General features: G+C 37.8%; 1 protein-coding gene across 1 annotated transcript in view; it reads left to right on the top strand.

The window, feature by feature from the left end:
* Positions 1-2,747: 2,747 nt before the first annotated feature.
* The window catches only part of LOC139031076 (putative uncharacterized protein ENSP00000383407), a 43,192-nt gene continuing 27,196 nt past the window's right edge, over positions 2,748-18,743 (top strand). Inside the window, exons 1-2 of the mRNA XM_070455197.1 lie at positions 2,748-2,771; positions 8,640-8,771. Of these exons, the coding sequence (XP_070311298.1) occupies positions 2,748-2,771; positions 8,640-8,771 (156 nt within the window). The remainder of the gene's footprint in view (positions 2,772-8,639; positions 8,772-18,743) is intronic.

The raw sequence follows: 18,743 nt of genomic DNA, 5'->3' as shown, positions 1-18,743 counted from the left end.
CTGTCGTCCCCTTCTCCTCCTGCCCTCAATCTTTCCCAGCATCAGGGTTTTTTCAAATGAGTCAACTCTTTGCATCAGATGGCCAAAGTACTGGAGTTTCAGCTTCAGCATCAGTCCTTCCAATGAACACCCAGGACTGATCTCCTTTAGGATGGGCTGGTTGGATCTCCTTGCAGTCCAGGGGACTCTCAAGAGTCTCTCCAACACCACCATTCAAAAGCATCAATTCTTCAGCACTCAGCTTTCTTTATAGTCCAACTCTCACATCCATACATGCCTACTGGAAAAACCATTGCCTTGACTAGACAGACCTTTGTTGACAAAGTAATGTCTCTGCTTCTCAATATACTGTCTAGGTTGGTCATAGCTTTCCTTCCAAGGAATAAGTGTCTTTTAATTTCATGGCTGCAATCACCCTCTGTAGTGATTTTGGAGCCCCCAAAAATAAAGTCTGACACTGTTTCCACTCTGTCCCCATCTATTTGCCATGAAGTGATGGGACTGGATGCCATGATCTTAGTTTTCTGAATGTTGAGCTTTAAGTCAACTTTTTCACTCTCCTTTTTCACTTTCATCAAGAGGCTCTTTGGTTCTTCTTCACTTTCTGCCATAAGGGTGAGGTCATCTGCATCTCGGAGGTATTGATATTTCTCCCAGCAATCCTGATTCCAGCTTAGGCTTCTTCCAGCCCAGCGTCTCTCGTGATGTATTCTGCATATAAGTTAAATAAGCAGGGTGACAATATACAGCCTTGAGGTACTCCTTTCCCTATTTAGAAACAGTCTGTTGTTCCATGTCCAGTTCTAACTGTTGCTTCCTGACCTTCATTCAGGTTTCTCAACAGGCAGGTCAGGTGGTCTGGTATTCCCATCTCTTTCAGAATTTTCCACAGTTTATTGTGATCCACACAGTCAGAGGCAATGCTCTGCATCAATGCCAACAATTGTGAATCAACAAACCAACACTTATATGAGAAGAACAGCTCTTAGTCATGAGTAAGCAGTCTGTCCTGTAGCCTATTACGTGGAACTCAAAGTATTCTTAGATAATAACAGTCCAAAGTAGAAGTTTACCATGCATCTCTCCATATATTCCTAATTAAAGGACAAGGTACAACTGTAGATGCCATTTCCAGTGGGGAACCAGAAATAGATATGATTTAAAGGAAAAATAAGTCTGAGGCCAGCTGAAGTAAAAGTGCATTTGCAAGATCTAAATTTAACTTTGTAGGAATTCTACTTTTGAGTAAACAGTCAAAAGGATTGACATCAGGGATGCATATAGATTTATGTATGCTCATATTCAAAGCAGCATTGTTCACAATAGACACAAGATAAAAGTAACCAAAGCGTCCATCAACATAAATGAATAAACAAATTGTGGTATATACATCTGGGGGGAGGAGAGGAGGGATAAATTGGGAGATGGGATTGACATATACACAAGTACATAAAATAGATAACTAATAAAGACCTACTATATACCACAGGGAACTCTACTTAATACTCTGCAACGGCCTATTTGGGAAAAGAATCTAAAAAAGTGGATATATGTATATGTATAACTGATCCACTCTTCTGCGTACCTGAAACTAAGACAGCAATGGTAGTTGCTCAGTTGTGCCCAACTCTTTGCAACCCATGAACTGTAGCCCACCAGGCTCCTCTGTCCATGGGATTTTCCAGGCAAGAATACTGGAGTGGTTTGCCATTTCCTTCTCCAGGGGATCTTCCCACCCCAGGGATGGAACCCAGGTCTCCTGCTCTGCAGACAGATTCTTTACCAACTAAGATACCAAGGAAGCCCTTGTAAATCAACTATACTCGATAAAAATAAATGAATGAATGAATAAATAAATGACTTAACCATCCCCATTTCCGTTGAAAAGATGTGGTACATCCATGCAATAAATATTATTTACACTCAAAAAAAATTCTGATACATGCTACAACATGAGTGGACCTTGACATTATGCTAGGTGAAAGAAGCTAATTGCAAAAGGCAAATACTGCATGATTTCACTTAAATGAGGTACTTAGAATAGTGAAATTCACAGAAACAGAAAGTAGAATGGTGGTTACCAGGGGCTGGGGGGAGGGAGGAATGGAGGAGAGTTAGTGTTTAATGGGTACAGAATTTCAGTTTTATGAGAAATGGAAATGTTCTAGAGATGGATGACTATGATGTTTGCACAATAACACGAGTATATGCAATGCCACAAAGCTGTACACTTAAAAATGGTTAAAATGGGAAATTTTAAATGATGCATAATTTACCATCATAAAAAGTATAAGGCATCCAACATTATTTTAATCAGTGGAAGAGGAAAAAGACATGGGTGATGGGTAGCACCTGGTACTGAGCTTTGAACCAACCCTTTCAAGTGAAGGGGTTACTTTCATGTCAGAGAATGCCATTTTCTCCAGGGTGTGCTTCATATTTTTAACTCAAATAGGACTACGGTTGTTTTCACTGCATTTTTCTTCCAGATTTTAGGAATATTATTGTCACCATTGAAATCTGTTTACAAAGATCACGGTTAGTCTCCTTCTCTCCTTTTATTAGTGAGGGTTCCTCATTAATTTAGAAAATTGTTTGTTCAACAAAGACCTATCTCATTTGATAATGGTCTGTGAATCCCTGGGATTATGGCAAGGATTTTACTCTGGAGTAATCTCCTGGGAGCACTGTCCAAACAGCTGTGAAGCCGAGAGAGGGCACCGGACAAGGGGCGGAAACTGACCAAAATGAATCTCTTCTGCTTTTCGCTGGTAAGATTTTTAATACATGTACCGTTTATATCCTCATTTTTAGTTTATTGTCTGGAACTAGGGTCTACCCTAAACCCCCTAAGTGGTGACATTAATACATTTTAGGATTTCATAAGAAAGTCTACATCAGAAAAATAAGGAAACATTTTCATTAAAGAACTTAAGCCAACTCAGAGGCAAGTAATTTACAAAAACAACATATATTTGTCTGTAACAATGATTAATTACTTAACAATTTGATATTGAATTTCTAAGTGTGAGATGTAGATAGTCTTTCTGAGAAACTACTTTCTTTTCATTATTGAGCACAAGAATTTTTATTTTGCAAAATATGCTGCATTGGGGTTACTGGTTTTGATTTGGGACATTCTGAGTAATCAAAATTCCTTCTTTATTGTTTGAGTAATGGATTCAGTTCAATGTTGGTTTGGTTAAACCACCATGGAGGCAGCTTTCTGAGTTACACAGCCCTGTAAATGCAAGGTACAATAGATTAATCCAGTCCTGCAGATGCGCTCATTCAAGAGAATAGGCACTTTTCAAATTCTTTTTTACATTATTGCTTTTTTTTCCTTTAGCCTGAAGTGGATCAGTGGAAGTTAGCAGGTAGTCATGGATCTGGAAATATTTTATAACTCTAACCTGCAATTGTGACCATCTGCCAATGCTAAAAATGGATTTCAAAAATAATTTTTTTTTCATTTCTATCTGTGTTTACAGCAGGGTATTATGCCTATTCATTGGTTTTTCAAGATGTCGATGGGAGATCCCTGTCATTTGAGGAAATAAAATGGTTTACTTTTATGTGTGTTTTCTTTCCAAATTGCAAATAAGATTAACATAAGTGGTAGAGATGGTGCTGACATAGTTGTAATACCTAAACAGGAGGCATTTTAAGCCAAGATAAGGGATTTAATCTTAGAGCATCTTGAAAAATAAAATGCAATTGTGAGTTGTGGCAGGCTGAATCATCGAGTTCAGGTTGCCTATATAGTCCTAATTTACAAAATAACCGCCGGTGCTCAACTTCGCTTTGTGCCATATAAATCTGACTGGAGAAATCCCATTTCAGGTGATTTAAATGGTATTGTGAATTTGCTTCTAGTTGCTCTAAAAGAGCTATATGTGGTTTACAGGAATATACTTCCCATGGAAATAGGCAGTGTAGCGGCAGCGCCGACCGTGTTCTGAAGTCGCGCTGAATGGTGCTATCATCAGTATGCTAATATCTCTATAACAGAGCAGAGCTCAGCATAGCGTGGCATACGCTTTGGAATCCTGCTAGTAAAGACATAAAACCATATAATGAGCGTGATTGTCTTTCTCTGTAATATAGGGAAGGTGGCACGTCCTCAAAAAGGATTGCTTCAAAGCCATGCCTCATGGACTCAATTTGACTGCCAACTCTTTCCCATCTTTTTAAGTTATCCTTGTTCAGAAACATATTAGCTTAGGTTGAACCATCATTAACACTGACTTATTTTGGGTAAGCATTCCAAGTTTATATGTGGTTAAAATTAATTACTATTAAAAGAAAATGTCCACAAGGTACTTGGTAAAAAAAAAAAATCAAAATTATTTTAGGTAATTTTATTTCTTCTTGGGGAATAAATAAATAAAGTTATTTAGCATATGGGCTCTCAATCAGGGTGTTGTGACACCCTACTGTGATGTTTTGAGCTGTGTAACAGGGGTGGGGTCATAGTTTTTCCAAGAATTGGTGCATAATTCAAAACACATTTTACCTGTGCCTATAGGAATGTGAACATATGGGACACAGCATTTTAAAGAAAAGATTAAAAACTAGCAATTTAGTGGAGAGATTGCAGAATTAAAAAATGGAACTGTATATAAATATATTGACCTTTAAATCTTTATGAAATATGTGATGCTAAATAATAAGCATTGAATAAAGATTAGCATTAGGAAAGTCAATGAATGAACTAAACATTCTCTTAAGTATAGGGGGAAATTGTAAATCTTTTAGTAAATGGGATTTTTAAGAGAAATATAAAGCCATACTTAATGAACTACCCATTTTTGACCAAGGATACTATAAATAATCCATTAAAGGTGATTGCTATTATTTTGGATCTATAAACTCCAAATGGGGTCTATTTTTCAAAAGGGAGGCAGGAATATCCTTTTATGTGGGCCACTCTGAATCCAGAAATTTTCATGGTGATAAGGCTTTTAGAAAGCTTGCTCATTAGAAGCAGGATGATTTTTTTGTTGAGCTCATCATAGAGTTATTGAGTTTAGCTTGACTTTGTAACCCAGTAAGGTTACAAATCAAATTCCCGTGCACCATTTCTTCAGTGATTTGAAATGCTGCCCCTATCTTTATTTGGTTAATATATTTTATCCCATCTTTTATCCCATATTTATCCCATCGGTTTATATATTTTATTCCATCCTTTTCTTCTTGACTGTTCTACATACCTATTAAGGTAATTCTAATGCTCAGCAGATATCTTACTCCAAAGAATGTCCTCTCCTTGCTCATATTCAAAATGTGGACTTTTTAAATCTCTTTGCTTCTATATATACTCAGAATCATCTTATCAAGTTATATGAAAGGTTTTGATGGGATTTTGATTAAAATAAATTTAAATTTTACACATTTAGAGGAAATTGACTTCATTCTGAGGTTGAGTTCTCCCATCCACAAACATGTATAACTCTCCACTTATTCTAATCTTTCATGGCCTTTAAAGATGTTTTATAATTTTCTCTAAAAAATTCTTGTGCATCTTTTGCTAACTTTATTGCTAATGGTCTAAAGAATTTTGGTTGCTATTGTGATTTTTTTTTCCTAATTTGTTTTTGCTGATTTATAGATGTGTTGTTGATTTTCAAATATTGATATTGCAAGGAAGTGGTGGTTGTTTAGTTGCTAAGTCGCGTCTGACTCTTGCAATCCAATCCTAGTCTGCCAAGCTCCTCTGTCCATGGATTCTCCAGTCAAGAATACTGGAATGAGTTGCCATTTCCTTCTCCAGAGGATCTTCCTGACCCAGGAATCTAACCCTGGTCTTTCTGCTTCTAATAATCTGTGTTTTTTTCTGAGACTTTTTATGCAGATAATCTGTAAGTTTTCCTCTTCTGTGGCAATTATACCATTCTCAGCTTCTCTCTCTCCCCTATAACACTGACAAATAAAAATACTACATGGCAGGCATCCTAGTCTTGCTTCTAACATTCATGTAATTACTTCTAATTGAGTCTTCCTGAGGTTTTTGATAAATAACCCTAATGAGGTTGAGGAAGTCCTGTCTTTTCCCAATTTGCTGAGATTTTATCAAAGATGAATAATAAATTGTTTAAAGCCTTAAAATATTTATTGAAGTGATAAAATTTTTTAAGCATGTCACAGTATGTTTAAATGTTGAAATATCCTTGTATTCCTGTAATTGACCATGGTGTATTTTTAAATTATTAAATTTAATTTTGCTAATATTACATCTAGGAGTTCTTAAAACTATAAGTAAAATTGGTCCCTAGTTTTCTTGACTGGCAAGAAAAATATATCATTTTATTTTGCTAGAATTCCTGATAATCTGATGTTGTAATGCCTCAATATGTCCTCCACATATTTACCCGAATGATTTGTGGGTTTTCTGTTTATTCTTTTATGCACTCTGGGTGAACTCATCAGCATTTTCTAATTCTTTTGAGAGGTCTAGAGTTCATCCCAATTTTTTATTAATGCAAATGTCTGTGGTTATATTATTTTCAAGACTTCTTAATTATTTTATTTTTTGTTTCTGCCTGTTTTGGTTTCATCATAGGTTATTTTAATTGTAAAATTCCTTTTTTATTTAGCTCATGTGAAGATGATAAATGTTCTCTTTAAATTATTTTTCACCTGTTTCGTGATTTTACATTGATGCAATGGAATGGAAATGGAAATGGCTCTATTTTTAGACTAACAATTCAGTTGACTTTCTCAGCTTTTGATCCCTTCATGTGTTTTGGCTACTGCTGAAGCATAGCTCTCTCTCTCTGACACTCCCCGAGGGTCTCGGTCTCTGCCTTTCCCTCTCCTCTCCTCTCACCTCCATCCTCCCCTCTCTCTTTTCTCTCCTTCCTGGCCTCTTTACCTTTCTCCATCTAGCTGTGAGGCAAAAATCTCCAGTCTTTCCGAGGCCCCAGTTTAGAAACAAGGTTTACATTACTGATCCATGTACCTCATCCCAGGGTGATACTTGGTTTATTACTGATCCAGTCACTGAATCAGTTGGCAGCTTGTCTTTGATCCCAGTTTACCGGCTGCGTTGTTGAATTTTACTTTTCTGGCCTATGGCTTCCTAGAAGCAAGAGCCTCAGCAGCTTTGGGAAGGAGATTTTTTCAGCCTCCTTCCACAGCTGTGGGCGCTGCTATAGCCCCAGGATTTCATCAGGGAGCTCACTTAATGTGGAGAACCACCACTACACATCATACCACAAGGTCCAAGATCCGTCAATGCTCCCTGTTTGCGGGCCGGCGCTTAACAGGTTCAAAGCTTAACCTCTAGTCACCACTTTGTGATTCTGTTAGGCTTTTAGCCTTCCTACATGTTTAGCTATTTAGAGCACACATGTCTTAGGACCTAACCTACGTCTTAAATTTTCCCAGTAATTCATTTGGAGCCCAAGCTGCTTGAATTATGGAACAGTAGCACAGAACTTATTGGTTGAAATTTTAAAGGTAGACAATGTGAATACAATTCACTCTTTATTTTGTTTAAATCTTAACAAAATGTATTTTTAAAGATGAGAACATTTGTTGTACAGTACTATGATTTCTCACTCACTTTTTTTCGTAATCCAGCAGACATTTATATTGATGACATCATTATCAGCATTATTAGTTACTATGACTAGAAATTTTCAGTATATTGAGTGTATACCTCTCTCCGTTAAGACTGTCTCCAGCTGATGCCACACAATACAATTCAATCTTAAAAGGAAAAAAATCATAACAAGTCAATTAGTCGGGAAGTTTGCTTCCCAAATACAAAGAAGCATAGAGTTCACAATAGTTTTACGTGTTCAAACATTTTAAAATTCATTGTTCCAAAAAAGGGTAAAAGCAAGTGAATAATATAACTTATTAATATAAATACCCTAAACATTAATATCAATGCCTTTATTGTACCTGTGGGATATTTTTGCTGTTTCAAAGCATACTCTGTATTTAATTTTATCCTGAGTTCTTCTGTAAGGTGAATGAAACTGCAACTTTACAGTTGAGGAAGCTGAAGTACAACAGATTGTGTTTCTTATACAAGGACATAGTACTAATTGATACTCTCATCAGAGGGATGCATAGAACTAAAAACTTTGACCTGACAGCCAGTGAAGTTTATTGGTGTCCAAAGAGGTCTTTTCTTAGTACCTTGAACTTTATGTTCTCATCATGCTTCTTGAGAAACTGCCTCATTTGGGGGCTTCCTTCGTGGGTCAGACAGTAAAGAATCTGCCTGCAATGCAGGAGACCTGTGTTTGATCCCTGGGTCAGGAAGATTCCCCTGGAAAAGGAAATGGCTACCCACTCCAATATTCTTGCTTGGAGATTTCCATGAACAGAGGAGCCTGGCAGAAATCTGTGGGGTTGCAAAGACTTGGGCACAACTGAGCAACTAACACTTTTACCTTCGCCAACACTTGGAGCTTTGTTTTAATTCCTGGCTCTCTAGTGAGTGCTGAGAATGCCTCTCTTTGCCGTCTTGCTCACTGTTGAACACTGGCATACCATAAAGTATAATCCCAGTGCAAAGGATCATTTAGATAGGGTTCTATATAAAGGTGGGAAGATGGTTAGACAACTTTCCAATGAAAATTATCATTTTGTTATTCCTTAACTCAGAAATCTCTCTACTGCAGGAAGGCTCTATGGACAGCTTATATGAACCAGTCCCAGAACAACAAGCTCACCAAGAGAGGAGCTTGGGTAGAAGTGATTCCTTTTTCTCACCCTCTGAAGACAGTGGAGGATCACACAGCAATCTCTTCATGGTGAGTGAAACTTGAGTGGACCACCTCTTGTCTGTTGTATATTTAGAATCACTTCCTTAAAGAAGCATGTTAATATGGCAAAAGACCCTGTTTTCTGAAACTTCTTCATTTAATTTTGATTTCTACTTTTCATTGTTTTGTCTTACATGATTTTGGTTTATTAGTATGAGCTACCACTTACAAAGTATGTATTAGATGATCATGTAGCTAAAATTATTTAATCAAAAGCAAACTTATGACAAAGAAGTAGTTGTATTGCTTTCTAGATGATGAAATAGCAGGCGAGAAATACAACATAACTTGTTAAAGTCTATAAACCATTTAGTGTTAAAGCTAGCAATTAAATACACATTTATATATGTCCACATCAGTAGTTTACTGGTAAACCAGATCTTTGGGGTGAATGAGGAGAACCTGAGACTTGTAGCATTTGCCAATTCCCATGGTTCAAATGGTCCTACTATGGTTGACTTCAAGCTGCCAGTGGTTTAATAACAGGCTTTCAATACCTGAATATTTAATTATTCATTCTCTCTAGCACAGACTTCAGCACACCGCTCACTGCTTTAAAATCTGTGCTACTTCTTTACTAAGCTGCTGCTTAAATTTATGGACACACACCATCAACTTACAAAATGTTGAGTATTATTAGGATGCAAAGGCAAATCGTTTTGTGAATTATATTTATAATTACCAGAGGCGGAGAGTTCTCCATGCTCTACAAAATTAGCCCTGTTCCTGTTTTACAGTGCAGGCAGTTTTCTTAGTCAATTGTGCTGTAATTAAATTAATCCCATTCTAATAAACTTATTTAGTTTCTACTTTGACTTGGGACAATATAAAAAGTCCTATGTCTGCAGCAAATAATGAAATTTTCTATACTTAGATGTAGACGTCACCTCTTACCCTTGTAATCACACATTTCCCCAATGACAGCAATAAAAAATAATATCAACTATTATTTACTCGGGGCTTTCTTTTTGTCAGGGACTGTGCTGAATGATGTTTTATATGGAATTATTTGTGCTGGTCCTCACAATAACATTATAGAAGTTTAGAAATGTTGAGAAAGGCTAAATAACTTTCCCAGTTAAAGAGAGGATGACCCAGAACTCAAACTCAGTTCTTTTTTTTTGCTCTAGAGAAAGGATTAGATTAAAATACCTTCTAATGTTACACCAACCTACACAGTAGCCTATTTTATTCACTGGGGACATTGAAAACTTATTTTCCCAGCTTACCAAAGGTTTCTATTTCCCAGAAACTTAGATCAACTAAAAGATAATGTATTATTAGTCAGTGCCTGCGTGCCTAGTTGCTCAGTCCTGTCTGACTCTTTTGTGGCCCCATGGACTGTAGCCCGCCAGGCTCCTCTGTCCATGGGATTTTCCAGGCTAGAATACTGAAGTGGTTTGCCATTTCCTGCAGTAAACAAGTTCAATAATAAGTGTCAGTAAGTAAGTATAATTTAAAAAATTTAGTGCAGTGGAAACTCTGCTCTGTACCCTTTTCAATATCCTTAAAATATGGATGCTGACAGATATGTTTAAGAAGCAGCAGTACATTTTACACCTCAATGTGAGAGAGAGAGAGACCATTTACATGGAGAATGTCAATTGACACTGCAAAATGTTTGTAAGCATTTTTACTCTATAATTAAAAAGAAAAGTTGCATAGGATTAAAAGATTCACCATATTTCCTTAAATGTATGAATTTAGTAAGTATGCAAGAAAAATAAACAAGTTCATGGCCAACTAGTTTACTAGGATTGTTATCAAACTTCATTGACACTGCAAAAGTAGATGAAAATAAAACATGATTTAAATTGCTACAGGTCAGAAAAAGAGACTCAGATGTATAGAACAGACTTGTGGACTCTGGGAGAAGGCGAGGGTGGGATGTTTCAAGAGAACAGCATTGAAACATGTATATTATCTAGGGTGAAACAGATCACCAGCCCAGGTTGGGTGCATGAGACAAGTGCTCGGGCATGGTGCACTGGGAAGACCCAGAGGGATCGGGTGGAGAGGGAGGTGAGGGGGGGACCGGGATGGGGAATGCATGTAAATCCATGGCTAATTCATTTCAATGTATGACAGAAACCACTGCAATGATGTAAAGTAATTAGCCTCCAACTAATAAAAATAAATGGAAAAATAAATAAATAAAAAATTAAAAAAAAAAAAATTGCTACAGGTCTCTTTCCATATATATATACGTAAAAGTGAAAGTCACTCAGTCGTGTCTGACTCTTTGCGACCCCATGCACTATACAGTCCATGGAATTCTCTAGGCCACAATACTGGAATGGGCAGCCTTTCCCTTCTCCAAGGGATCTTCCCAACCCAGGGATCGAACCCAGATCTCCCACATTGCAGGCAGATTCTTTACTAGCTGAGTCACACACACACACACACACATATATATATATAATTAAATACTCAGTAAATGTATACATTTTATATATGCATATGTAATAAATATATATGTATCAATTTAATTTTAAAATATATGTATATATATCAACATAAATGTTTATATGTATATAAATATCCACTTGTGCTAAATCACTTCTGTTGTGTCCAACTCTTTGCAACCCTATGGACTGTAGCCCACCAGGCTCTTCTGTCCATGGGATTCTCCAGGCAAGAACACTGGAGTGGGTTGTCATGCCCTCCTCCAAGGGATCTTCCAGACGCAGGGATTGAACCAGTGTCTCTTATGTTTCCTTCATTGGCAGGCAGGTTCTTTACCACTAGCGCCACCTGGGAAGCCAGTATATAAATGTATATGTGTATATATGGAGAAGGAAATGGCAACCCACTCCAATATTCTTGCCTAGAGAATTCCATGGACAGAGGAGCCTGGTGGGCTACAATCCATGGAGTCGCAACAAGGTGAACATAACTGAGCAACTAGCACATGCTTACATGTGTGTGTATATGCACACACACACACACGCATCCACACATGTATGTAATATGTGCATACATGTGTGCATACACACATGTATGTGTACATACATGTCTGCACACATGTGTAAGCATGTGCTAGTTGCTCAGTTGTGTTCACCTTTCTGCGACTCCATGGATTGTAGCAACTAGCACATGCTTACATAGGTGTGTATATACATATATATATGTATATACACACACTCACACTGAAAAACAACTGGTTCAATTATTGATTCCACTATTCAACTGTTGAATTATACCAATTGTGTCAGATTATTATGGACACCTATTTTATTCCTGATGAAAATGAATCCACAGCTTGTATAAAACAAAATTATTCTTTTAATTATGAAATTTAATGATTTTAGAACTTTCCTGACTTTCCATCTAAGTTTCTGAAGAATGAAGGCTTTTTTTCTCTTACTATTCTCACTTTTCTTTTCTTTTTTTTTCTAATTCAAGGGGGAAAAGATTTGGACCAGTCATAACAGTATTGAAAATAAATGCTTCTTTATAGATTAATGTTCTGAAAATACTATGAAAAGACCTCTAAACTTAATGGAATTATTCCTCAACTCTGAGAGTTCTCAGCCCAAATGTGTTTGTAATTTCCCTGTAGAGAAGAGGTACTCTCAGACTCAAACACTTTTACACCCAACCCAACAGCATACATAGTTAGAGTAGAAATTTATAGTCCAAACTAAAAATAATGTCATTTGCCACATGAATTGAAAAGAAAAACCAAAATGAGAGAAGAATCCTAGGCCTCTAGGCTTCCCTCACTCTATTTTATTTACGCATACTTATTAGAAGTCATACTTATTAGAAGTCTGGAGAAGGCAATGGCACCCCACTCCAGTACTCTTGCCTGGAAAATCCCATGGACGGAGGAGCCTGGTGGGCTGCAGTCCATGGGGTCGTGAAGAGTCAGACATGACTGAGCGACTTCACTTTCACTTTTCACTTTTATGCATTGGAGAAGGAAATGGCAACCCACTCCAGTGTTCTTGCCTGGAGAATCCCAGGGATGGGGTCGCACAGAGCCGGACACGACTGAAGTGACTTAGCAGCAGCAGTAGCATCAGTATTAGAAGTGAGAAATTTTTTGAGGTTGTGAGATGTTCCAGGGACCCCAAAGAGAAGATCAGGTGTAGACCAACTGCATAATTAGAGAGACGTTTAAGGGAAAAAAAGTAATGTTGGGATTTTAAATGAAGAACATCAAAAATATCCAGTTTACATTTTAATTGAATTTCTAGGAGGGATTGGTAATGGAAAGCTAAACAGTCTAAAGAAGAACTGATTTAAAATGAGACTTATTAAATTTTATAAAGATAATAATAAGTGGTTCATTTATAATATATAGCAAAGCCAGAGAGTTTTGGAGGGCTACTATCAAAAAATGATTAACAGTAATAATAATAGCAAAAAAGTTTGGTAGAGTGAATAATCATGCAACTAAGCAAATATGCTGAAGGAAAATAGACTAACATACTAGCCTAGCTAAAGATTGATTACTTTATTACATTAGTTAAAACGTCGGTTGTTACTGCTTAATTCTGTACCTATTTTAGCACCACTTTATTACATCTTAAGCTAATAAATGATCTTGAATTAGAAAAAAAAGTGAGAACATAAAATGTTTGTACCTCTGCCAGTTTGAGGTTAACAAGATCAAGCCTGAATTATCAAGCTTGCCATCTATATTGATTGAAGTAAGCCAATAATTGTCAGTTTTCCACTTCATTTTGCATCTCATAAATTAAGTCGCTAAGATATTTAAGCCTTTTCAAAGTGTTAGTGCGTTAGTTGTTGAGTCATGTTCCACTCTTTGCGACCCCATGAACCGGGGCCCGCCAGGCTCCTCTGTCTTGGAGAATTCTCCAGGGAAGAGTACTGGAGTGGGCAGCCATTCCCTTCTCCAGGGGATCTTCCTAACCTGGGGATAGAACCTGGGTCTCCCAAATTGTAGGCAGATTCTTTACCATCTGAGCCACCAGGGAAGCCCTTCTCAAAAATGAGCTTACATGTGGAACAGGGGATATATCTCTATTATTTGTAGGATGCACAAATGTTCATTCAATAAATATTGGTAAGCTAAATGAATGGATCAGTGAAAATTCATTAGTCGTGCTAAAGAAAGTTTTAATTATGGAGAATGTATGATGCAGTGTCATACATGAGCTTTGGAGGTGGGCACATGTGAATCCTCATTCTAACTTTGCTCTGACTAGCTATTTGACTTGTAAAAGCTGTTAAAATTCCCTAGACTTCAATGTCCTCCTCTGTAGAATGAGGACAACAATCCTTGGTATGTGGATTCAGCCTAGTTCAGTTTCAGAGAAGAGCATCCTGTCTTTCTTCTGAGTACCCAAGTTAGAATGGCAGATGTATTACAATAGAGCTGTGACTACACCTGCTGCCCTGGGTAGCCTGTATGTGTACTGTCCATGAGCTAAGAGCAGTTTTTACAGTAAAACAATTAAGTATACCCATTGCAAAGGGAAAGTGTTAGTAGCTCAGTTGTGTCCAACTCTTTGCGACCCCATGAACTATAACCCGCCAGGCTCCTCTATCCATGGGGTTTTCCAGGTAAGAATGCTCAAGTGGGTAGCCGTTCCCTTCTCCAGGTAATCTTCCTGACCCAGGGATCAAACCTGGGTCTCCTGCATTGCAGACAGATTCTTTACTGTCTGGGCACCTAGGGAAGCCCATAAGTGGGCTACAACTATTTCCCCTTACTCTCAGCCCTGCAGCAGTTCTAATGTCAGGTGAGAAGTGTCACTCGTTTAATTTTTAAACACAGATAAATAAATTATCTCAAATATCTATCTAGTAAGAATTCCAAAGAGTTGGGATAATTGTCACTATTGAATTTTATCAGGTAACTGCTTCTAATTAATTTTTTAGCACTTATTTTGTGTGAGGCACTGTTAAGAGTCAGGTGGCATACATTAGTGAATAAAATTGTCAAAGATTAAAAAAATAAATAAAAACAAAAGTAAAGAAGACCATGCCATAGAAACTGTATGTGGCCCACAGAGCCTAAGCTATTTCCATCTGACAGTTCATGGGAAAAGTTTGCTGATCTAGCAAGCAACATTCTTAAAAAGAAAAACAGGTAGAGATTAATTTAATAACATTGTACTTAAGTATATGTAAAAGATTATTGCTTGAATCTTTCAACTTGTAATTATTATGAAAAGTTAATGAGATATTTTATATTCATATAGACTTTGAAATCTGGTGTGTATCTTATATATCTCAATTTTGATGCTAAAATTTCAGTGGTTAAAGTGAATCCTGCTCCTAATGAAACAATAAAACTTGTGTATTTTTGAGCCAGCTTCAACTTCAAAATTTAAACTAAATTAAAATTTAGTTCCTCAGTCAGACTAGCCGTATACCAATTGCTCAGTAGCCACATACAGTCAGAATGGCTAGTGTATTGGACAGCGTACAATTAGAGGCTTGAAATTGCTAGTGATGTTGAGGTATCCAAGTAACCAAATAATATTAATTCCCCACTTTACTTTGGGAAATACAAAGTATAAAAATACTTGATGATAAGCAGTTATATACTTTTAAGAGACAAGACTATAGGGAACAAGTGTATTAACCAGTGAGGCGGCTGAGATTAGTGATGTGTCTGAAATGGATGGAGTCAAGGCTGTGGTTCTGGCTTCCCAAATACTAATCTTGTTCTGTGGCCTCTCTGTCCCAAGCGTGTGTGTGTGTGTGTGTGTGTGTGTGTGTGGCACATCTAGGCAAGAGTTAGAGAGAATAGGAGAGGCTGAGTGGGAGAATACGTTGTTTTGAGGAGATAAGTGAAGGGGAGGGGAAGACAGAAAGATAAAGAATCCAACCTTGTTATATACACTGAATATAATCTAATATATATGACATGGCAGAGAGAACTTGAGATGGGCAATGAAGTTAATAAACTTGAGTTTTATTCCTGCTCCCCAGGCAGCTGAAAACTCTGTATCCTTGAAAATGTTATTGAACTTCTCTGACCCTAAGTTTTCCCAGCAATAGAATATGGATAAAGATGTCTGTCTCTTGGTTTGTAGCGAGGATCAAATGTTATAACACACGCTTAAGCACCTGGCATAATGCATGTTAATGTTCATTTTCCTTCCTTCTACAACCCATCACACCAGGGCAGAGTGATCCTTTAATTTAATATCCTTGATTAAATGACTTTAAGTCAAACTCTCACTTGAGCTTGGATGTCGTTTTAAAATAACTGCTAAAAAAATTTGTAATCAACACTGCATACAAAAGCATTGATTTTTACCAGGCTGGACAGGAAGGAGCAACAGGATTTATTGTTGATGTGCATTAGAAAACCCAAGATTTTAATCTCCACAAATTGCCTCAAATCGTGAACAACCAGTTTGAGTGCAATGTTTGACATTCATTCCAAGATTTCCCTCCATGTGTAAATAATAGTAAACAAGAAAATCTATCACAGTGACTCTTATTATCCTAATTTATATTTCAGGTGTTTCTTTGGTCTGTTTTAAGTTAAATATTTTTAAAATGCAAGTTTATTTATTTCTTTATTTTTATGTTCTTACTCATCAACATTCTGCACTGATAAAAAGCACTGGAGAAATCAATTAAATTGCTCCCAGCTACCAGATGTTAATGAGAGTGTAATATAGCAGATTCAAACACAGTTTTAAAGACAAATGACACGATGCATGTCTAACAGTTGGTTAGACCTCAGCACTAATGAGGCCAAGGTCAAGGGTTTAATCCCCTCTTGGCCAGTTAGTTTTGCTCTGTTCCATAGCCACTGGCAGGATCCATGACCCAGCCTGCCATTTTGGCCATGCCTGCCATTGATCATTAAGAAATCTGGGTTAGAGGATGAGGTAGCACCATTACCCACTACAGGAAGATCCACTGAAGGGAAAAACAACCCAGCTGACCAGTAGTTTATCTGCCCATGAAGATTTTACTCCCCTATAGTCAGCCTTCAGTCCACTAGTGCAACTCTCAACTTTCAACTTGGCAGAATTTATGGGGCAATGGTGGGCTTCCCTGATAGCTCGGTTGGTAAAGAATCCATCTGCAATGCAGGAGACCCCCAGTTCGATTCCTGGGTCAGGAAGATGTGCTGGAGAAGGGATAGGCTACGCACTCCAGTATTCTGGCCTGGAGAATTCCACAGACTGTATAGTCCATGGGGTCGCAAGAGTCAGACACGACTGAGCAGCTTTCACTGTGGGGCAACGGTAAGGGCATTAAGAGAGAAAACTAAGTTCTCATCTTGGCCTTGTTTCTAAATAGCACTGAATAATCATTACATAATCTGACTCTTCATTGCCACCTCTATAAAATAATAGGATTAGACTAGATGTTCTCCAAGTCCCCTTGCTGCTGGTTCCATGGGTACGTTGTAATATTTTTTTGGAAGGAAGGGTGTTTTTTAAGATAAAGCACTATTATTTTCCTTCTGAAACTGAAGGCAGACTTTTAAGATGGCCTCTAATAAACCCTACTGTATAAATCAGGGTTCTGTAGAGAAACAGAACTAATAGGATGTGGATATATAAAAAGAGGAATTTATTTTAAGGACTTAGCCAGTAGGGAGGCTGGCAGGCCTGAAATTTGGAGGGCAAGCCAGCAGGCTTGAGACCCAGGGAAGGGCTGATGTTATAATGAGTTGAAAGGTAGTCTAGAGGCAAAAACCCTCTTCCTTGGGGATTGCAGTCTTTTCTTCCTAAGACCTTCAACTGTTGAGGTGAGGTCCAGCCACATAATACAAAGTAATCTGCTTTACCCAAAGTCTATTTCAATGTTAATTTCATCGGTGTTTGACCAAGTGTCTGGTTCTATGGCCTAGCCAAATTGACCTACAAAATTCACCATCGTTTGCCTTCTGGTATTTATGTCTTTATGTAATACTCACCTTTCTTTGTGTGTGACTTGATTCCAGCAGAATTTTGCAAAGGTGATAGAATTATAAAAGACTCTAACTTCCGTCTTACAAGCCGACTCTCTCCATTGCTATCTTGCTTGCTCATTACAGTGAAGCAAAATCCCATCTAGAAGGGGACTGTGTGTGGCCAGGAACCCAGAGCAGCATTCAGCCTACAATCAGCAAGGAGCAGAGGCCTCCATTTCAACAATCTATAGATAACAAATGCTGTCAACAATCACTGAGAGAGCTTGGAGGAGGATTCTCTTCCCAGCTACGCCTGTAGATGAGACCTCGGGCTTTTGGGCCAATAGCTTGAATGCAAACCTGAATCAGAGGACCCACATGAGGCCATGCTCATATTCCTGACACAAAGAACTTATGAAATGATACATGTGTATTGTTTTAAGGTGTTATAGTTTGAAGTAATATATTGTTTAGTAATAGATAACTAATTCAGGGTCTAAAATTAACTTGATAAGTTATTGATCAGAGTTATTTGTAGATAACCAAAATCCAAGTTAGTTCATTTAAGCAGAAAGAAATGGATTGCAGGCTTAAAAATTCTCCAAATTGTTGGGACGTTGAAGACAGATACTCTAGCTGAGTTTGAAGAAATGACTGAGAAGCACATTGCAAAACTTGCCATCTCGAAGAGAGCCATTGCTTCCAGTGTCATCCATCATAAGTGGTGAAATCAAGATGCCACCATCATGGCAGCAGGCTTCATAACTACACTATCTCTGCTGAGATTTGAAATATTAAAAATGGATGCCCACACCTTATTTTTTCTCTCATGTTCAGTTCAGTTCAGTTCTGTTCAGTCTCTCAGTCGTGTCCGACTCTTTGCAACCCCATGAATCGCAGCACGTCAGGCCTCCCTGCCCATCACCAACTCCCGGAGCTTACACAAACTCATGTCCATTGAGTCGGTGATGCCATCCAGCCATCTCATCCTCTGTCGTCCCCTTCTCCTCCTGCCCCCAGTCCCTCCCAGCATCAGGGTCTTTTCCAATGAGTCAACTCTTCTCATGAGGTGGCCAATGTATTGGAATTTCAGCTTCAGCATCAGTCCTTCCAATGAA

This window comes from Odocoileus virginianus, chromosome 25, assembly GCF_023699985.2.
Source record: "Odocoileus virginianus isolate 20LAN1187 ecotype Illinois chromosome 25, Ovbor_1.2, whole genome shotgun sequence".
Taxonomy (NCBI): Eukaryota; Metazoa; Chordata; class Mammalia; order Artiodactyla; family Cervidae; genus Odocoileus; species Odocoileus virginianus.
Note: the sequence above shows the minus strand (reverse complement) of the source record. Positions and strands in the feature narration are given on the sequence as shown.